Raw genomic sequence first — 21021 nt, 5'->3', positions numbered from 1 at the left:
TTTCTTCATCAATAAGACTATCTTACCTTGCAGGCTACATCTAGCAGTCTCATTCTGACAGCTGGGTTCTCTGTGAGTTTCGTCCCAATCACCAACAGGGTATCCAGCAGCTGAGCAAGAACTTGGTGGGACTCTGTCAAACAAAACAGTGAAAGGTTTCATATCTCTTTACTAATTTCGTGAGCCTACAGAGATCTCACTGTCTACGTTGCAAGTAAACGGATATACCACTGTGCGTAGTACATAAATGATGTGCTCACGGGATGGAATTTCCGAAAGTGCCTAAATCCCACTGACTGGCAATTGAGAATGCCCTGAGAATGTCAGGATAGGATTTTCCACTGGTCATAAAAATAGAGAATAAGAGGGGGGAGGAAATAGTGTTCCCTCTGAGCAATAATCCCCAATCGTATACTTAGGCTGTTTGTGTTCACGTAGGAGTCTTGCCACAGTCCTTAGATCAGTGGTCACCAACCCGTCGATTGCGACTGGCTGATCCTGGAGCCTCTGCCAGTCGATCATGATCTTCGCCTGAGCCCCGCTGCGCCACCAAGCGGGAGCTGCCTGTGGTAAGCGCCTCCCAGCCGGAGCCTGCATCTCGCACCCCCTCTTGTACCCCAATCCCCTGCCCCAGCCCAGAGCTCCCTCCTGCACCAAACTCCCTCCCAGAGCCAACACCCCTCACCCCTTCCTTCACCCCACTCTGCCCCAGCCCAGAGCTCCCTCCTGCACCAAACTCCCTCCCAGAGCTTGCACCCCTCAACTCCTGTACCCCAACCTCCTGCCTCAGGCTCAGCCAATGCACACCCAACAGCTGAGATTGTTACACTGATTTGTGACAATCCCTGAAGGATTTTGGATCTATAAACCACAAATGACACTAATAAAAAGTAAAACTCATGAAACGTCCAGTGGATTCTATGAGATTAGGTGCAATGTGACCATATGACCCCTGTATCCAAACTCCTTCCCAGACCTTGCACCCCTCACTCCTGCATCCCAACCCCCTGCCCCAGGCTCAGCCCGGAGCCCCCTCCCACACTCCGAACCCCTTGGCCCCAGCTAAGAGCCTGCACCCCCTCCCGCACCCCAACCCCCTGCCCCAGCCCGGTGAAAGTGAGTGAGGGTGGGGGACAGCGAGCGATGGAGGAAGTGGGGAATGGAGTGAGCAGGGCGGGCCTCAAGGAAGGGGGCAGGGTAGATCCTGGGTTGATCTTAAATTCGAAACGTGATCTTGTGCGTAAAAAGGTTAGAGACCACTGCCTCAGATGTACAAAGTCTGGAGGATTCTGACTTGATTTTAAATTAGATCTGAAGTGTGACTTACTCTCATTTTGAAGCGTGTTAATGGCATCATCCATAATGCAGTCTGGAGAAAATCCTGCCGTCTTCGATAACAAACCTAGCAAGGAAGCAATCTTCAATCTCACAGAGGCATCGTTCTCCTAGGGATGAAAGGAATGATGGTCTCCTCTGCTCTCTTTTCAGCTTAAAGATCATAAAATAGTGAAACACAGGCCAGGACCCACATACAGCACAAAACCATGGCTGTCAGGACTGGAGCCACCCCCTCACTGGCACTAATTACTGCAGCACTGCAATGCTAAATTTGATGGCATACTAAGATTCCCGTGGTAGCTCCCAGAACATTTCAAAAGAGTTCTTTCACTGAATATGAAATGAGTAATGCACAGACAGAAAGTATTCCCTGTTATTTTGATACTAAATTCAGATGGCTCAAATGGTTTCAGTTTTACACTGTACCTTTTCAGTCTTCAGCATGCAGGAGAGTTTTCTATTGACAACACGAATGTATTGTAACAATTATTGATGGGAAAGATAGAGGATTTTAGAAGGTGGGTAGAGGGAGTTGGGAGTTTTGGCACCCAGAATGTGTCAAAAAGTAGTTTGGGGTTTAGCACAAAGGAAGCAGCTGAGGCTTTTAGCACTGGGGAGGATGTGTGTCTTGTGTCACTGCCTACAAACACAGGAGAAAGCTGCCTCGCTGCATCCAAAGATAACAATAAGTGTATTAGCTATGGATTTCTGCCAATTTATTCAATGGGAAAAGTTTCTGGTGATAATCACGTTGCCATCATTAGGCATCAGAATCAACATCCCATCTAAATGAGTAGGAGCAGTCCACATCTCTCAGAGTTACTGATTCAGGCTGTCTGCAGAGTTAGGAAGACAACTATGCATCAGGTCATACTTGGAAATGTTCCCTACCGTAAGGGTATAAGAGAAATCTAACTAAGGGCTAGTCTACACCGGCAACGCTTTAACATGGCTTGTATAGTCGTGGAAGAGCACAGGGAGAGAGCTCTAAAAAACCCACCTTCATGAGGGTCATAGCTACCACCTAGTGCACTGTCTACATTGGCACTTTACAGCACTGAAACTTGCTGTGCTCAGGGGGGTGTTTTTTCACACCCCGAGCGAGAAAGTTGCAGCGCTGGAAAGTGCCAGTGTAGACAAGCCCTTAGACTGTGGAGTCAAGATCTGTAAGAACTACAGTTACATTATGTGGCCAAGCAATCATGGGACCCTGAATATCAGAACTGCAATAATATCACACATTGATGTATGACATTCTATACCTTGGGAGAGCGGTCCCACAGTCCCAGGCTGCACCCTGGGGATTCCATCACAAATGGTTCACATGGTTTAATGTTCTGCCTGAAACAGTGGACAATGGCAGAGGCTTCAAAGGCATCCACTCCATAATGCAATATGCCAATGGAGAGCAATTCTTCATAATTCTAGCTGGAGAGCAACCTATGCCCTGAAGAATGACGACTTAGTGCTCTTGCAATATTACTCCTGGGGGAATTCTGCGCTACTGCGTGCATAATTAATGAGCCGTGCATATTTTTAATTTTTTACACAGAAAAAAGCTTCCACTGAAATGTTGCTGCAGTTCCGCCTTTTGCCCACCAAGGGCACTGCGGCAAAAGAACGCAACAGCTCCCGGCCATCAAGGGAAGAGAAAGAACCTGCAGAGCCGCTTTCGCGGAGCCTGTCACGCCAGGTCAGGAGACAGGGGCTATGGGGAGACAGACAGCGTGGGATGCTGGGTGGGGTCAGACAGGGTCTCATAAAGGCTAGTGGTGGAGGACAGACTGGGGCAGGGGATGAATGGGAATGGAGGCACAGGGCCACAGGAGGCAGGGAGGTGCAGGGCCACATGACGATGGGGGCTGGGCTGCAGACCTACATCGGGACAGGGGAGTGGCTGGGTAGGGGCACAGAGACACATGGGGATAGGGGAGGGGGGTATAGAGCCACACAGGGGAAGGGGGTGCAAGGCCACACGGGGATGGGGGTGTCTGAGTGGGGGTTGAGGGACACATGGACAGGGGTGCAAGGACGCATGGGGATGCAGGAACACATGGGGACAGGGGCGGATGTGCCCAACTGAATGGGAGAGGCTAGGGGTCAGCCAGGGTCTGCATGGGGGAAGATCTGGCAGGTAGTGAAGACATACTAAAAGATAAAATGTAAGAGAATATAGAAAAAAGCACGTTGAAATTAACAACCTATCTAGGTATTCATGAAGCAGTTACCACCTTGGTATGATTGCTAATGCTTTTGAGGACACTGTGGGAACAAGCTACCTCTCAGCCTGTGCACATGCACAAAAAGAGAGCAAGAAATAGTCTTCAACCAAGCATCTTGGAAAGGGAGTAATAGCAATTATAACAGGGAGCTCCCACATAATTTGATAAAACAGGATGGGGTTCACAAAATTAAATTCCAGAAGGATTGTTCTGAATTTCATACCTTTGCAGATACCAGGTTAGTTGGTTGAAAATGACCAAAGCAATTCCCCTTGTGACTTCATCAACAGGGGAAGTAATGATTACTTAAAAAGGGAACCATCCTGAGGATGTTCAGAAGCAAAGTTTCAGTTTGCTGTGCAGATCTATTATTCACACTGAGGTCTGGATGTATAGATTAGGGAGAGGACTATTACCTAGGTGCCAACAAAGTATACATCTTTTCATTATTCATTTATTAGTTAGCTGAGAGCTGCTGACATGGGTCAAACTGACAGCCTAGAGTCTGAACTAAAATGTCCACAGAGCAGGTACAGCGGGGCAACAGAGCAGTTTTACAAGCTTCCTGCACACTGCCCTGCTAGTATGACACAACCATGACCCTTGAGTCCCGCGAATCTGAGGATATCTGCAGACCATGTTTGCAGATGTATGCGTATCCAAATTTTACAGCTAGAGCCCTGCAAATCTGCGGATATCCACTTTATATCCGCGGACCATGTTTGCGGATTGGATGTGGCTACGAATTTTCTATCCGCGCAGGGCTCTACCCTTAGGGACCATCTGCAGAGATAACATACAGTAGACCCCCGTTTATCCGACCCTACATTATCTGGCTCTCCATATTAACCTAACAACCAGCGCACACAGGTCCAGAAGTGAGCGATCTCTCCTGTGGCCACTAGACGGCGCTGCAGCCTCACACTTTCCCATTCTCTGGATTATTCTAATTTTTGATTATCCAATATGGGCCCGGTCCCAATTAGATCAGATAAACAGGGTTCTGCTGTATTTCATCCTGCATGCCAACTTGCTTCTTGGCCTTTCTGCTGAAATTGCCAACCAGAATGCTAATTAACCACAAATCTGGGATTTTTTTCCAGACTACTGTACTTCTTTCAGGAGTTTGATGTGTCTTGTGTACCTCAAGTTTCACTCACTTAAAACCACTTGATTAAAAAAATCAGACATAAAAATACAAGTGTCACAGTCACACTGTTACTGAAAAATTGCTTACTTTCTCACTTCTAATTATCATATAATTGTTAAAAAAAAATCAATCACAATATAAATATTGTACTTATATTTCAGTGTATAGTACATAGAGCAGTATAAACAAGTCATTGTCTGTATGAAATTTTAGTTTGGACTGACTTCACTAGTGCTTATGTAGCCAGCTGTAAAATTAGGCAAATATCTAGATGAGTTGATGTACCCCTGGAAGACCTCTGCGTACCCCTGGTTGAGAACCACTGGCTTAGACCACCAACTCTTTTCACATAGGACACCGAGCAGCCTACAGTAGCAGCAAACAGGAGAGTTTTACAAGGGAGTTCTCCAGGTGAAGGAGGAGCAACTATGTGAACCTTGGGGTGAGTTTGTTGTCTGTCTGTTTGTTGTTGTGTGCATGCTTGCTTGCTGTCTGCCTGATTCATTGAAGTTTATAGTGGGGTGTGTTTGGGGGGCTGTGTGCTGAGCCTAGCTGCCTGCTAGGCCAAGCTGAGAGCTTCCTAACAAGGCTCTAGCCCGTCATCCTTTCATCCCTAATCCCTTTAGGATCCCCTGAAAAAGAAGTGGAGCTAACTCGGAGACCAGGGGTTTAAAAAGCCAGCTTATAAGTATCAGAGGAGCTAGCAAACAGGAGGCTTTTGCAAGGGAGTTTAGAGAATGAGCAGGAGAGCCAAATACACCTAACAAACATTCTCTAAACTTAGGCCAATAACCACTCTCTCTCCACCCAACCCTCCCAAAAAACACACACACACAAATCCCCCTGGCATCTGTACAAACAATGCAGCCAGAAGTCCAGTAACGGAGTGGGGGCTATCCAGTTTACTGCACTGAAAACAGCACGTATGAGTATCTGCCTTGTGGGCAGGTGGCATGCATATGCATTTGGTGCAAGCAGCTCATGGCCCTCAGATACAAAGTACAGGGTCTTGAGACCAGAATGGCTGAACTGGAGGAGCTAAAGGAGACAAAGAGGTATCTAGACAAGACTTTCCAGGACACAATTGAGAGGTCCCACCCCCATTCAAACAACCTCTGGGCCACTGAGGAGGAGGAGGAAAGTATCAAGGAAGGAGAACATTAAACTAGAGCAGACAGAAACAATCCCATAGTGGGAACCTTCCTTCTTCTAGATTATGTCATGGCATCCTTGCACACTGAGGATAGCACTCTGGGGGAGGGGACCCCTGTTATTGGGAAGCGACAGGTAATAGTAATGGGGAGGATTTGATTATTAGAAATACCGATAGTTGGGTTAGTGATGACCGAAAGAACTGCATGGCAAATTGCCTGCCAGGTGTGAAGGCTGTGGACCTCTCGAGACATAGACAGACAGACTTATGTGCAGTGCTGGGGAGGAACCAGTAGTCGTGGTACATGTAGGTACCAATGGCATAGAGAAAGGTAGGTGAAAGGTCCTGGAGGCCAAATTTAGGCAGCTAGGTAATAGATTAAAGTCCAGAACCTCAATGGTAGAGTTCTCTGAAATGCTTCTAGTTACACACACAGGTCAGTTAGACAGGCAAAACTGAAGGGTCTCAATGTGTGGATGAGATGATGGTGTTTGGAGGAGGGATTCACATTTATTAGGAATGGGAAAACTTTTGGGAAAGGAAGAACCTATACAGGACAGATGGGCTCCACCTAAACCAAAACAGAACCAGATTGCTGGCATGTAAAATTAAAGAGGTAGTAATGCACTTTTCAAACCTAGGGCTGGGGGAAAGTCAACAGGTGCAGAGGAACCAAAGGTGAAAGTAACTTAAAGGACTTACCGGTACACCAGAGTCATGAGCAGGGGGCGTGGCCTCAGCCGGAAGAGGCGGGGCCTTTAAATACCCAGGCCCTTTAAATGAAGATTTAAAGGCCCCGGGGCTCCGGCTGCAACTGGGAGCCCTGGGGCCTTTAAATCACCACCGGAGCTCTCAGCTGCAGAGGCGGCTGAGAGACCAGGGGCTCAGAGGCGATTTAAAGGTCCCGCGGCTCTGGCCGCTGCGGGGATCCCTGCTGCTGGAGCCCCGGGGTAGCGGCAGCAGGGCTCCGGCGGCAATGTAAAGGGCCCGGGGCTCCCCGCAGCAGAGCCCCGGGTCCTTTACATCGCCACCCTGGGGAAGCCAGTCTGGTCCAGCACAGCGTACTGGCTCTTGCAGGTACGCCTTACTGTATCGTACCAGCTTACTTTCACCTCTGAGAGGAACACACAGTTTGGACAACCACATCCATTGGGGAGGATTAAAAGGGATAGGGATAGGGGATACCCTATCATCTTAGTAAGAAGAAGAGGATAGAAGCTAATAAAGTACAGGTGGGAACCGAAGAGAAACAGTCAAATGAAAAAGAGTTCCATTCAATTGCAGATTTTATAAGTGCTGGTATACAAACACAAGAAGTTTAAACACTAAGGTGTGTGAACTTGAGTGCCAGGTATTAAATGAGGATATTGATATAACAGGCATCATACGGTAGAAACTTGGTGGACTGATGAAAATCAATGGGATACAGTAATACCAGAGTGCTCTGAAGTTCATCCACCTCCCTACACTTCAGATCCCAAGCAGCAACTTCAAAGCATTATCTATACAGTTATTTTATTAGCAGGAGTCCGGCTAACCCAAGTCTGTCAACCCAGCCTGGGGAAGTTCGCTCCAAAATCCCGTGTACTCTAAGCGTACGTCTATACTTACCTCCGGGTTTGGCGGTAAGCAATCGATCTTCTGGGATCGATTTATCGCCTCTTGTCTAGACGCGATAAATCGATCCCGAAAGTGCTCGCTGTCGACACCGGTACTCCTGCTCCACGAGAGGAGCACGCGGAGTCGACGGGGGAGCCTGCCTGCCGCGTGTGGACCTGCGGTAAGTACCTTGTAGTTCGAACTAAGATACTTCGACTTCAGCTACGTTACTCATGTAGCCGAAGTTGCGTATCTTAGTTCGAACTGGGGGGTTAGTGTGGTCCAGCTCTTAGAAACTCCACATTCTATCACCAAACGCTTGAACCACACATCCCTCCAACCAGAACCATGTCAGGAAATATAACTGTACAAAGGTGCTTCCATTTCCTGCTGCTGTAAGCGTCCTGCAGGTTGCTCCCCGGAACCCCATTTCCCTACCTTGTAATAATGCTCCAGCAAGATTCTGACAACTCCTTCCACGCTTTCCGCCTCCACTGGCTTCCTGGCAAACTGAAGCAGGTACTGCAGGGCGTCTGCCGGCGAAGTGGCCTTACACAGATCTACGTGGAGCGCTGCCGACTTACTGGGCTTGGTCAGCCGCAGCTTCTTGGCGGAGATCTCTTCATGCTGCTGCTGCGGGGCAATGACACGGCGTGAGGCGGCACATCCCGACAGCGGGGAGCCCCAGCCCCTCCGTCACTGGAGCAGCAGACCCACCGCTTGGGGCGGGCCCTGCCCTGCCCCAGGGTCCCCTGAGCCCTCTGCCCTGGGGAGACCCCGCTCCGGAGGCGTCCCTCGGGCCCTCACGGGGGCACCCCCCCACCGAAGGGGTCCCCGGGGTGGCTGGCAGCTGCCCGGCTCCCCGGTGCTGCCCTCCCAGCACTAGAGGTCCCAGAAGAGCAGCAGCCGCCTGAGGCCTCTCCCGGAGCCAGGGCTGGGAGGCCCTTCAGTGCTAGGCCTCAGGCTTCCAGCGGGCTTTCCTGCAACCCCAAGCCGCCCAGGCGTCGCCCTGCTCGGGCAGGGGCCGGGCCCCTCCCCCCGGGGGAGTCCCCTTCCCAAGCCTCCCCCTCGTGCTCCAGACTTCGCCCATTACCTGGACGACCTTAGTGAACTCCTCATACACCCGCTTCTTCAGGTGCGCCGCCATGCTAAGCCCCGCCACCGCCGCCGTTCGCCTTCGGCAGGGCGTGAGCCGCCTCAGCCACCGTAGGGTACCGTACCCTCCTTCTCCTTCTCCTTCCCCCCGCACCCGGAAACGAAACCATGGAGATGCTGACGATGACGGGAAAAGAAACGGTCCTTCCTAGACACTGGGAGGTCTCCTCTCTATGGCCAGTGAATCCCAGGCGAGAGGGAGGCCTGGAGCTCCCACCCTGGCCTTGAGTCAATGGGTCAGGCTGTGGTGCAGATCGGGACCCCAGGCCAGAGTCTCAGCTGGGGCAGATCCGCAGAGCTCAGGGTCTGGCTCCACATTTTTAATTTCCTGACAGATTTTTGTTTTAATTCATTGGGTCTTTTGTTACCCCATAAAGAGATGTCTCTGGTCGTGTTCGGGGTGCTGTGTGTGTGTCGCTAACCCATTTATTCCCCTCGGGGTCCAAGAGGGGCCCGAATTGTTATGTCCTTCCAGGCATCGTGTGAGGACATTTCCTCGGGCTGTTGCCTGAGTGGGGTGACCCCACAGAGCAGTGTCCCCAAACTTTTGAGGGCCAGGAGTGAGGCTGCGGCTCCGGGGGCCGGGGCTGCAGCTGGGGCCAGGGACGGAGCCGTGGTCAGGGACCAAGGCTGGGAGTGGGAGCGGGGCTAGGAGTGGAGCTGCAGCAGGGCCATGTTGGGAGCCAGCAGCCGGGCCCCCAGTCGTGTGCAGAGCCGTGCTGTGGCTGGGGACAGGGTCAGGCGGAGGGTTGGGAGCCAGGGCTGTGACGGGATGGGGTTGGAGCAGAGCTGGGGGCTGGGTGGCACTCCCTCCCCATCCCCTGTGGGCAATAGCCCAGCTGCCTCGCCACCCCCAACTGTTCCTCTGCTGCCCCCTACGGGCTTACACCTCACAGTTTGGAGATGTCTGACATAGAGCAGTGGTTCCCAAACTGGGTTCACGAAATGTTACAGGGGATTCTCGGGAAAAAATTCCCTAATGGCGGATAGAGCTGTTCCTAGGGACCCCGGGCAGCACGTGGCCAGCAGCCTGGAGCCTCTGAACTTCCAAGAGCTAAACAGATCAAAGCAAGAATATCTATTACACTGAAGAGATTTAAACTTCAAGACTCCTTTTAAGAAATGGAAACGGAGGTGGATATTTTTTGCTATTTTAAAAATGAAATAAGCAGCTAGTATTGTTTTTAAAATTATTATGAAGAACAAGTTTAAGCTTTGTTGTAACGTGCATTGTTTGCCTGGACTGCTCAAGACCTGAATGCTTGTGTAGGAGGAACTCTCTGAGTTGGCTTCTTAAATACTTTCATGCTGTTTCACATCTGATATTCCTTGATGAAAAATAGGTGCCGTGTTTTATAACAGGCTTATTCAAAGTGATACAAGCTATGAAAGTGAGATCTTAGAAGAGTGTTGCCGTTTTCATAATGTAATAAAAATACTATAATGATAAATAATTAATAATAAATAGTGTGTGATAAGCATGTCATAACAACAAATTTTATATTTCCAAGATCACTGCTTTTATCATTTATACTCAGGTAAAGGAGAAAATCCCTGGAAATATTCATTTTTAGGAGGGGGTTCGCAAGACTTGACATTTTAGTGAAAGGGGTTCACAAGTTGTTAAAGTTTGGGAACCACTGACATAGAGTCATAGATTCCAAGCCCAGAAAGGACCATTGTGATCATCTAATCTGACCTCCTGTGTAACACAGGGTGTAGGAGTTCCCACAAATAATTCCTGTTTGAATTGAGCAGATCTTTTAGAAAAACATCTAATCGTGATTTAAACTTTGCCACTGATGGAGGATTCACCACAACCTTTGATAAAGTATTCCAATTGTTTATTATGCTCACTATTAAAAATGAGGGTAGCCATATTTCAGAGGGGTAGCTGTGTTAGTCTGTATCAGCAAAAACAACAAAGAGTCCTTGTGGCACCTTAGAGACTAACAAATTTATTTGGGCATAAGCTTTTTTGGACTATAACCCACTTACTATTAAAAATGTAAGCTTTGTTTCCAGTCTGAATTTCTCTGTGGGAAGAGTATTTCAGTTCAATTTAGTGATACAGAAGGGAAATTCATTCCTGTTACTGTTCTCAATAACATGTTTTCATAAATACCTGCACATATACTCTGAGAGTAGCTACAAGGTGGACTGAAAAATGTTAAAATATATAAAAGACTGTCTTGCTTTTTTTTTTTTTCCAGGGAGAGGATAGCTCAGTGGTTTGAGCATTGGCCTGCTAAACCCAGGGTTGTGAGTTCAATCCTTGAGGGGGCCACTTAGGGATCTGGGGCAAAATCAGTACTTGGTCCTGCTAGTGAAGGCAGGGGGCTGGACTTGATGACCTTTCAAGGTCCCTTCCAGTTCTAGGAGATAGGATATCTCCAAAAGACTAGTTTTACTGATTTCTTTATGAAACATGACTTTCAAATTCTAGGATATCAGTCTATGAGATTTACTATTATACTGTGGCAGGAGAATTATCTTTAATTGTGTTTTGTGAGTATTTGATGTAGGTTAAGTAAATAAGGGTGAAACATATTTGCTTAAGTTGTCCTGGCCTTGCCCATCTGCCACGGTTCGAAAGCACTTAGACATACTTAACCATCTGGAGTTTACCCTTTTTCTTTTCCAAACGGAAAGATTTGAAGTTATATAAAAGTGACCCAAACTTTCCAGAAAAATTCTATCCTGGTATGAGATGTGGCATGCAAAATTTCACGGAGATGCATTTGGTTTTGCTGAAGTCAGGAGGAGGTGGAAAAAGCTTCCCATTGAAGTTTTGATATCTTTAACTATAGCCTTTTGTGAATACAAGAACTAAAAGGGGATCCAGACTTCAAGTCTTCTGCCTCCCAAAGAAATATGGCTCAGACATTAGTTCTGGATCTGAGTATGGATTCGGAACCCATTTCTCCCACAAAGTTTGGAGGTGTTCAGTTCTGAGAGGTTGATTCAGGCTCATCTCTCTCTTTCTTTGAAAAGATTAGATTCCTATACATTAATACAGACTATATCAGGCCAAAGTCATTCCTGTGTGAACCCACTGAAGTCAGTAGAGTTGCACCAGCGACATGTGAATTTGGCCCAATAATGTCTAGAAATAATTCCCCCCCCAAAAAAAGTGGTTTTAATTCTGTGTTTGGGATGTGTTTTCCCCAAACCTGAGCTGTGTTTTAAGTTTGTAATCAGACCCCAAACTGGGTATGTTTCATGTGCTTTTGGGTTTGGTTTGCAAACATTTTACATAGCACTGAGCTAGAACCAGAACCAGTGAAGGGTTGAGTGCCCTCAACTCCCATTGACTACAGTGGGAGTTGAAGGAGGGTGGTACATCTCAGCATCAGGTTCTTTGACCATTGAAGTCAGTCAAGGGAGGCTGTTATTTCAATGGGCATTGGACTAGGCCTTGTAAGGAACTCCCTGAGAACTAAATGCACAAGGCAAAGCATAGTGGATCAGGGCGGAAATTTTCAAAAGCGACCAGTGATAGTGGGTGCTCAGCACTTTCTGAGAACCAGGCCCCTTTAAGTGATTTTGGGCACACAAAATCGTTAGTCACTTTTTAAAATGTTGCCCAAGTCTTCAAAATTTTAGGGGGTTGAAGCTTCTCACACTTACACCAGTTTTACACAGTGTAACTGCACTGACTTACGTGAATTCAGTCCTGATTTACCCCACTGGAAGAACAATAACCAGAATGTAGGCATTTTATACTCCACTTTATGAAGATAGATTCTAACCCAGTAGTGTATAAGGAAAGCTTTGTGGTTTTTTAAGAGGATAATAAAGAAGGTAGATTTATACTCTGCAAAAAGGCTTTTAAAAGTGTATTTATTTAGTATCCCAAAACACATATTGTCCTTTATAGGAGGCAACCCATATTTCAAGTGTAAAAGTAAACGTAACCATGATCTAGAATAACCAATATGATTTTCAGATATCCTGGGGGTAGCAAATAATTTAAAATCATCAGCTGTCTTGAGTATAAAAATAAATAAAAATAAATTTGTGAATATTAAGGTTTTAAAAAACAATAGAGGACCCAATGCAGCACCCTCTACTCAGACAACATTTTCACTGAAGTCAAAGGGAGTTTTGCTTTAGTAGAGACTGTAGGAACTGGGCTGTAGTTTGTACTATTGGAAGTACCTTATGGGACTCCTCCATCTAATAATCATCATGGGGTTTCATTATGTCTCCTGATGCACATATTCATTTGTAGCACTCAAAGAGATGTAACTGATGGCACAAAAAATAGCTAAACACTGCTGCATTAACAAGTAGAACATATTCAACTTAAACTGGAAAACCTTTGGGGCCGACACCATCTTTTTGTTCTGTGTTTGTACAACACCTAGCTCAATGGGGACCTCATGACTGGGGCTCCTAGTGCTAGCACAATACAAATAATCAATAATAATAATATTTGCTAGAGAGTGGGTTGCCAACCTGGGCATTGACACCCTTTTCCTTTACCGCTAGAGGAGAGGTAGGGGTCCTTAAACCTTATCTGTTTTAACACAAGGTCCTGGTGTTAAAGAACCACTGTGCTAGAGCATTGGTTTTCTCAGCAGAGAGCCAAATTTTGCCTTGGCATGAGCGAGCACAGCGCCCAGTGGGTGCAGTGGTAGCTCATGTATAGAGGGTGTTAGGGCACTGCCCCACCCCCACCAAAGGCTTCAGAGCGCTCTGCAGTCACTGCAGCCTGTGGCTTGGGCAGTGAATCCAGCACCACAAACCCCACTCAAAATCCCCACCGCTTGCTTCCTCTCAGATCTTGACTGCACAGTCTGGAGGAGAGGAGAAGCGGCAGGAGGAACTAACAAGGAGCTGTGGGAGGCCCCGGGGAATCAAGAAGAAATGCAAGAGGCTCAGGAGAAGAGCCACTCTGCTGAGTGGGTAAATCTGTCAGTCACTCCTGGCCTAGGAGGTGAAGAAGCCTCAGGGGCTTGGGACTAATGGGGAACAGGGGCTGGGGGAGTAAGGAGAAATTCAGGTGAAGGGAGGGGGGAGGAGGGAGACTTCAGAGGCCAGGGTTAAGCAAGGTGGGAATGAGGGGGAAGAGAAGAGCACCCAGAGTTCTGGGATGGGGGGGGGGGGGCATTGTGTGTGCAGGAGCCCTGGGGGTTTCTGCTATGCCCCACTTGCCCCACAGTTCACCAGCTGCCCCTGAGTTGCATGTGCTCATATAACTCCTTCAACTGAAGCCATATCATTGATCATGCACAGCTGTAGCTGAGAGACCAGTGAGTATGTCTGCACTTGCAGCTGGAGCCGTGTGATTCCCTCCTCAAGGAGTCATACCTGCGTGAACTCCCGCTGAGCTAGTCCACTAAAAATAGAATGTAGCCGCAGCAGAGCGAGCTGCGTGATGGGTTAGCCACCCTGAGTATGTTTCTTAGGATCTCGGAGGGGTATGTCCTCAGGGCGGTTAGCCCCTCCTGCCACTCTCACTACATTGTACTTTGAGCATGCTAGTTCAATCAGACCTAGCATGGGTATGTCTCCTCGAACTGGGAATCACACACCCCATCCCTAGCTCCAAGAGCAGACATACCCTTCAGAGTTAAGCTATATTCAGACTGAGGATTTGGTGTACTCACATATTTATTCTCTCTCAATGACGCTTCCAGACCTAATTTCCTGCTTTACAAAGATGATTTCCCCCCAGTACTGCAAACACGACCAGAGATCTAGAAGCCAAGCCAAGTTCTTTTTGCCTATTATCGTATATGTGTAGCAACAGTAAAAATTCTGTACCAGATCCTCCAACTACTTTGTATTACCCTGACAGCTGTTTCTGGCTGTAAATCTGGTTAACTCAGTCCCAGGACTATTGCCCCAGAGCTGGTGTAGAGGCAAAACTACCCCCAGCCCTGGCTGCTTGCACAGAATGAGATCAGAGTAAAGAGGATGAGGCCAGAGCACCCTATATTGCTCTGGTCCCGACTGTGGTTTCAGCCCCTCGGGTCAGTTAGCAATCAGCCTAAGGCTGCTCTGACTTACACAGGAAGACCAGGCCTGTACATGATAGGCTCAGTTTTGGAATAGCATGGGGGTGGGGAGGCTTTACACCCCCACTGCACACACATCTCAACTTGTGCAGTGTGCAGTTTGGCCAGATCCCAGAATCTGATCTCTGAGAGATTCTCTGTATTAAAACAACAGAAGTCTATTTATTTTAATAGCCGTTTAAAAATCACTGCCAAGAGTTCCCTTTTGCTACCACCAGGTGAACAGAAATTTGTAGAAGAAATCATAGGATTTGAACCGGAAGCCTTTCTCTGTGATGTGGGGCTGGAAGGAAATCTTGTATCCTTTGGCTTCAATGTCCATTTTAATGCAATCCAAAAGGTCAGAAATGCTCGGAGTCGCCTTCCAGGGGCCAAACTTAACCACCGATTTCTTATCCATGTCCAAGTTATTCAGGGAGTCGTGACACTTGACCGCATCCTCCTCGGTCCTGACCACACACACGATGACGCTGGACTGGCGGGATGCTACCGCCTCCGCCCTGGCGATGCGAATCATCAGCTCAATGTTCTCGCTGTAGTTGGGCACGCGGGCCAGAAACTGCTTCCTTGCCACCACCTCCCCAAAAATCTGAGGGGAGTCCTCCAGCTGCTTGACCAGAGGCTCGATGTCATAGAACAATGCCTCTTTATACACGTCCTGGATGCACTGGGTGGGCACCTGGTTACTGCGGAGGTATTCCAAGATGTACTTAAAATAGGTGCCTGGCCTGTCAATGAAGAACCTTCCCTCTGTGTCTGTCCTGAGCTTGGGCTGGCCAGTAAACATGTCTGCCAGCTTGGAGCCAGGGTGTTTCTTCAGGGTGCTTAGCGTTGTTGTGTACACCTCCCCGCCAATGTTTAACTCCACGATCGGTGACAGCTGCAGTCACAGGGGGAAAATACCACACTCATTACATGTCAGAGCAGTGGGAAATTGGAATTAACTGTCACTGCCCCCTATTGGATGGACTCAGAACGGCTCGCCTCTGCATCTGAGTTCATATCCTGCTAATAGCTAACCAAGAGTCTGTCTAAGACATTTATATGATCCCCATTGCCATAATATCTAAGCACCTCACACTGTGTAATGGATTTCTCCACACAACACCCCTGTGAGGTAGGTGTGATGGTGTACCCCATAAGGCTTCATGGGAATATGCTTATGAATGTATATATGATATAACTGGAATATGTTTTATGCTACATATGCCATGTAATATACCTATGTAAAGGTTATGATCTACTGAATACATTCCTCCTATTTGTATGCATGCATCGTTTTTGTACTTTAAGTTAGGAATATTGGCTGTATACTTGCTTGATAGCCTTAGTAAAGCATTTGGTCAGCTTCTTGAGAAAGGAATGTGCAAATTAAGTGCCCAGTCAAGAACCACTTAAGCCAACAATGAACTTGAAGATGCCAATCCACATTGGAGCTGTCCCAGGTATGTGGCTTGGGTGGCAAGAAACTAAGGTCTGGTCTATACTACCCGCCTGAATCGGCGGGTAGAAATCGACCTCTCGGGGATCGATTTATCGCGTCCCGTCGGGACACGACAATCAATATCCAAATCGGCGCTCTAACTCCACCAGCGGAGGTGGTAGTAAGCGCCGCCGACAAAAAGCGGCAGAAGTCGATTTTGCCGCCGTCCTCACAACGGGGTAAGTCGGCTGCAATACGTCGAATTCAGCTACGCTATTCACGTAGCTGAATTTGCGTATCTTAAATCGACTCCCCGCTGTAGTGTAGATGTACCCTAAGTCATGCATGAATATGTGACTTGCCCATGTGACTCCAAAACTCCATTTTGGAGCTGGACTTTGCATATGAGAGAGGAGGGGGTCTCCACCCACAAGAGAAAGTCTATTTAAACCCCTGCCATTTTGTCTTCAGCTGGCTAAAGAGATAGCCCGTCCACCCCTAAGGATACCTGAAAGAAACTGGAACAAAGGGCATTAACTACAGGGGGTGTGAGTGATTGCTGGACCCAGACTAGAAGGGGACTAGTCTGTAAAAGGAAGCTTACTGGAAGTGGTGAGGTTTTATCTGTATTCAGTTGTCTTAGACATAGACTTACATGTTTTATTTTATTTTATTTGGTAATTCACTTTGTTCTGTCTGTTACTACTTGGAACCATTTAAATCCTACTTTCTGTATGTAATACAATCATTTCTTACTTATTAATTAACTCAGAGTACACAGTAATACCTGGGGGTGGGGCAAACAGCTGTGCATATCTCTCTATCAGTGTTATAGAGGGCGAACAATTTATGCGTTTACCCTGTATAAGCTTTATACAGGGTCAAATGGATTTATTTGGGGTTTAGACCCCATTGGGAGTTGGGCATCTGAGTGGTAAAGACAGGAACACTTCTGTAAGCTGCTTTCAGGTAAACCTGCAGCTTTGGGGCACGTGGTTCAGACCCTGGGTCTGTGTCAGAGCAGATGGGCGTATCTGGCTCAGCAAGACAGGGTGCTGGAGTCCTGAGCTGGCAGGGAAGGCAGGGGCAGATGTGTCCTCTTTTTTTATTTTTTAAATATGATAACCCTAGCTCAGTGCAGCAAAGTGTGTGTGTGTGGGGGGAGAGATGGTTTTCTTGTTTATTTAAAAGGGACGAAGCAGGTTTGTGTTCTCTAAAACAATTACACCTGGAATGCAAGTCACATGCATTATACTGCTACGACCACACCTAGTCACTCATCTGCTCTTTTTCATGCACACAGGGCTTGATCATGCAAGGATCAACTCCCTCAGAACTCATCACAAGCTTAAAGTTCTTTGCTAGGTCAGGTTCTGGGTGCTCAGAATTGGGCCTGTAGCCAGAAAATGTAGGGGGAACATGAAGGTTACATATAAGCTTAGGTCCAAAGGAACAGTGAAATAAAAAGGACCTGATTCTCCATTGCCCTGCACCTTGCACAGTCACTTACACCAAAGCAAAATGGGTGTACAATGGTGTCATTCACAGGGGGAAGCATTTCACACCCACCTGACAGAGGCGTAAATGACTGCAACAGGTGCAGAGAAAAGGAGACCAAGGCCCAGCAATATTTATATAGTGGAACCTCACTCCATGTTTTCACACTAGCCCACAAACCCAGTAAGTCCACCTGAAAACTAGCAATTTCACCCCACTTCCCAGCAAAGATCGAACAGCAGGGCCGGGAAGTAAGGTCTTATACTCCTGAGTCTTCATTCCTTTTACAGAAACTTTTACAAAGGGTTGTCGTCAATGACAAACAGCAAACTACTCTGTCAAACAAAATTAACATGTTTTACATTCACTAGTGCGGCTTTCTTAATAATTTTACCATCTTTATTTGGTTATTCACTAATTAGTAACCCTTGGTAATGTGGCCTAGTGGTGACAGCATTAGCTTTGGACTCAGGAGATCTAGGTTGTCGTCCTGGCTCTGCCACTGGCCTTAGACAAGTTATGTCCCAGCTCTTTGCCTCAGTTGCCCAATCTATAAAATGGGGATTATGATACTGACTTCCTTTGTCAAGCACTTTGAAATCTCCTGATGACAACGGTTATATAACAGCTGGGTATTATTATTGGTGACTCTCACTAAGGGCTAGTCTACACTTAGTGGCAGCTATGCCACTGTAGCACTTCAGTGAAGACGCTACCTGCACTGTGGTAGGTACTCTGTCTCCCCAAGAGGTGAATTCTCCTGCTGATTTAGCGCTGTCCACACCGGGGGTTAGGTCGATTCAACTGTGTTGCTCAGGGATTTGGATTTTTCATACCCTGAACGACATAGTTATACCAACCTAATTTCCTAGTGTAGACCTGACCTAGGTGTCCTTAACATTAGCATGAATTAGCGAACCTGCTATGCTAGTCTGGTGTCGATGTTCTGCAAATCTAAAATGCTAGGATAATTTTGTTGCAATTGTCAAGTATATAACACCACACCGAGCAAGCGAAGTTTGGGTCTTTTTTTTTTTTTTTTTAATTTTCCAACAAAAACAAGTTAAACCCTTCAGTTCAGGAGCAGAAATCACTGCCTAGTGCAGGCTGTGTCATTGCCAGCACTCTTGTGTCTAAGCTGGAGGCACCAATTTGCTCAGAATGGACTGGGTCCCATCTCTGGGTGCTGGCTGACCCCAAAGTCTCAGAAATGGCAAGCAGGCTAAAAGCAGTGTAACATCCAGAATGGGGCAAAGGGGGATGCTGTTCCCACCCGCAAACCGCTGAGACCCCCACCAGACAGAACATTGCCAGGCCCACTCACCGTTTGTAGGCTGCTCGTGACTTGTTTCCCAAGGGATCGGTGCTCTGATGAAATGCTCATCTCCCCCAGGCCTGCAGGCAAAGGAAGGGAGCGGGTGGCTCAGAGGTACAAGAGGAACTTGCTGCTTGGCCCTCAGAACAGGGCTTCTCTCTGACTCTCTCCTGGCTTCTGCCAAGGGGTACAGGATAGCTCCAGGCTCCCCTCTCTAATTCTCCCTCCGCTTCTGTGCAGTGGCTCAGGTCTGTTCTCGGCTCCTGTATGTGACTCCAGTCCAGCCGCTGTCTGAACGGCCCAAGTTTGCTCAGGTGCTGCTGTGCCAAAGCTTACAGGTGTGACAGAGCAGAGGGCTGAGCCTGCAAGCGGAAGTGTGTATTCATCAGTCCTCTGGCAAGTAGCGCACAACACCTTGTGAGGGGCAGGGTGGACCTGGGCTGGGTGCCCAGTGCATCCGCCTGTGATACCAGTGCAGTGACTAAACCCCAGATAATCCCTTCCAATGCACAGAGCCTGTCCGGGAGCACTGCCATGTGTGACGACTGTCTGGCTGAACTGGTTACACCCTGCTGTCCCAGCCCTTCGGCCTCCTCGCTCTGTTTAAAGACACAGTACGTGGGTTAGTCTGAACCATACATCCCATAGCTCACATGCGCTCTGGCCAACATGTTAAGACTCGGATGTCCATACGTGGCTGTGTTTCCTGGGGTGCTCCGACATTCATTAATTGGTGCAGGTAAAATAAGACCAGAGCCGAAGCTCAACTCACCCCTGAACCGTTTTTGAGAGTTCACAAATGTTTGGGTTAACATTCCCGCCTCACCCCATTTTTGATACACCTGGATTCACCTGGGATCAAAGGTGGAAAGTACCAGAAATTCCTTGGTTGTGGTATTGCCAGCCTAGCTGGAGTCAGGCAGCACCAGAAAACTCGTGAGGGGAGGGGATCTATGCTAATGAGATTTCCAGCCCAATTTTTAAACCACAGAGGTTCAAAGAAAAGTGAATATAAACAGGAACTCCAAAGGAGATAGGGTGACCAGATGTCCTGCTATTATCGGGATTGACCTACTATTAGGGGCTTTGTCTTATATATGCAACTATTCCCCCTCTATCTTGCAGGGGGGAAAAAGTATCCCAATTATTCCCACTTGCTATCTGGTCACCCTAAAAGGAGGGAGAGTGCTGAATCCAAGACCTGACCCAAAAACGTTGCTGAAATTCAGATCCATAGTAGAATCTTGCAGTACGGTCTCATCTCTGCTCCAGATTTTTTGAGGTGTTCCTGTTACGCTGGAGGCCAGTATGTCCTTTCCCTAGTCTGTCTGTCTGTCATTCTTTGTGCATCATTCCCACAGCTGGACTGTGTCAGTTTGCAAATGTTCATGCCAACTCTTTTTTGGTCTTGCTTTGTGTGGGTGTGCATCCCTCTCCCCCTGCGAGAACCAGGCTTTAAGGTTTGGTCCAGAAAGAAACTTGCAGCACAAAGTGAAAGAGATTTGAATTTGCCCTGTGTCACTAGTTTTTGAAATGAAACCCATCATCAGCCAAGTCTTGATCAAAGCTAGGCCCAGGTTCCACTGAATGACTCATGCACTTGAGTGAACCTTTCATTGAACTTGGCCCAAGTCTTGATTTTATGATGCAACCCAGACCAGGTGAGTGTGACATGCCGCTAGGTTATGTTCAGAGCTTCCTGCACAGCTGTAACCATTTTTCCCCAGAGATGTCTGAGTAACTATGCATTCTTTTTAGTGCAGTGCTTGGATTTTCTCTTTGCCAGGCCTCAAGAGTTAACAGAGCTGACTGCAGTGAAACTTGAGATGTCCTTGGAGGTAGGAGGTTGTGTGAGTCTCTTAACACATAAACAATCAAGACTCACTGCAAAACAGTGAGAGTTGGCAGGTCTGAATTTTCTAGGTCACTGATTTTTGCAAATCCCATTCTTACATGGGGACAGCTCACTTATGCCTTTCAAACATCCTGGATTTAATTCACTTGTAAACCTGAAGCTGTTGACTGATATAAATTCAAAGTTTGTTCTGTACAGTGAGTTTTTGTTACTGGAGTCGTGGGCCTCTGTTCCAGCAGCTGGAGGATTGGAACCTCACCTCTCTACCTTTGCAAACTTTTAACTAGA

The 21021-nt window shown here is 47.5% G+C and overlaps 2 protein-coding genes across 4 annotated transcripts in view; both read right to left on the bottom strand.

Annotated features, from left to right (window-relative positions):
- INTS4 (integrator complex subunit 4) overlaps nt 1-8721 on the bottom strand; it is a 52844-nt gene extending 44123 nt beyond the window's left edge. For 2 of the 3 annotated variants that reach the window (XM_034759097.1, XM_034759096.1), the window contains exons 1-4: nt 8556-8721; nt 7901-8092; nt 1328-1445; nt 27-133 (exon numbers count right to left, since the gene is read on the bottom strand). In XM_034759097.1, coding sequence (XP_034614988.1) covers nt 27-133; nt 1328-1445; nt 7901-8092; nt 8556-8609 — 471 coding nt within the window. In that variant the 5' untranslated portion in view covers nt 8610-8721. Of the gene's footprint in view, nt 1-26; nt 134-1327; nt 1446-7900; nt 8096-8555 lie in introns of all 3 variants that reach the window. The other variant, XM_034759095.1, reaches the window with a different exon arrangement.
- Nucleotides 8722-13872: 5151 nt separating this feature from the next.
- Nucleotides 13873-19418, bottom strand: KCTD14 (potassium channel tetramerization domain containing 14). Its single transcript, XM_034759695.1, has 2 exons — nt 18888-19418; nt 13873-15523 (listed from the first exon to the last, which is right to left on the bottom strand). Exons 1-2 carry the CDS (start codon nt 18945-18947, stop codon nt 14852-14854), a joined length of 732 nt encoding a protein of 243 aa, XP_034615586.1. The 5' UTR covers nt 18948-19418; the 3' UTR covers nt 13873-14851.
- Nucleotides 19419-21021: the final 1603 nt, after the last annotated feature.

Source organism: Trachemys scripta, chromosome 1 (genome assembly GCF_013100865.1).
Source record: "Trachemys scripta elegans isolate TJP31775 chromosome 1, CAS_Tse_1.0, whole genome shotgun sequence".
NCBI lineage: Eukaryota > Metazoa > Chordata > Testudines > Emydidae > Trachemys > Trachemys scripta.
Note: the sequence above shows the minus strand (reverse complement) of the source record. Positions and strands in the feature narration are given on the sequence as shown.

Coding starts and splice junctions, on each gene's coding strand:
- KCTD14 (XM_034759695.1), bottom strand. CDS start 18,947: ATGAGCATTTCATCAGAGCACCGATCCCTTGGGAAACAAGTCACGAGC. Junction 15,524..18,887: donor TCACGAGCAGCCTACAAACG/GTGAGTGGGCCT, acceptor CTGTGACTGCAG/CTGTCACCGATCGTGGAGTT.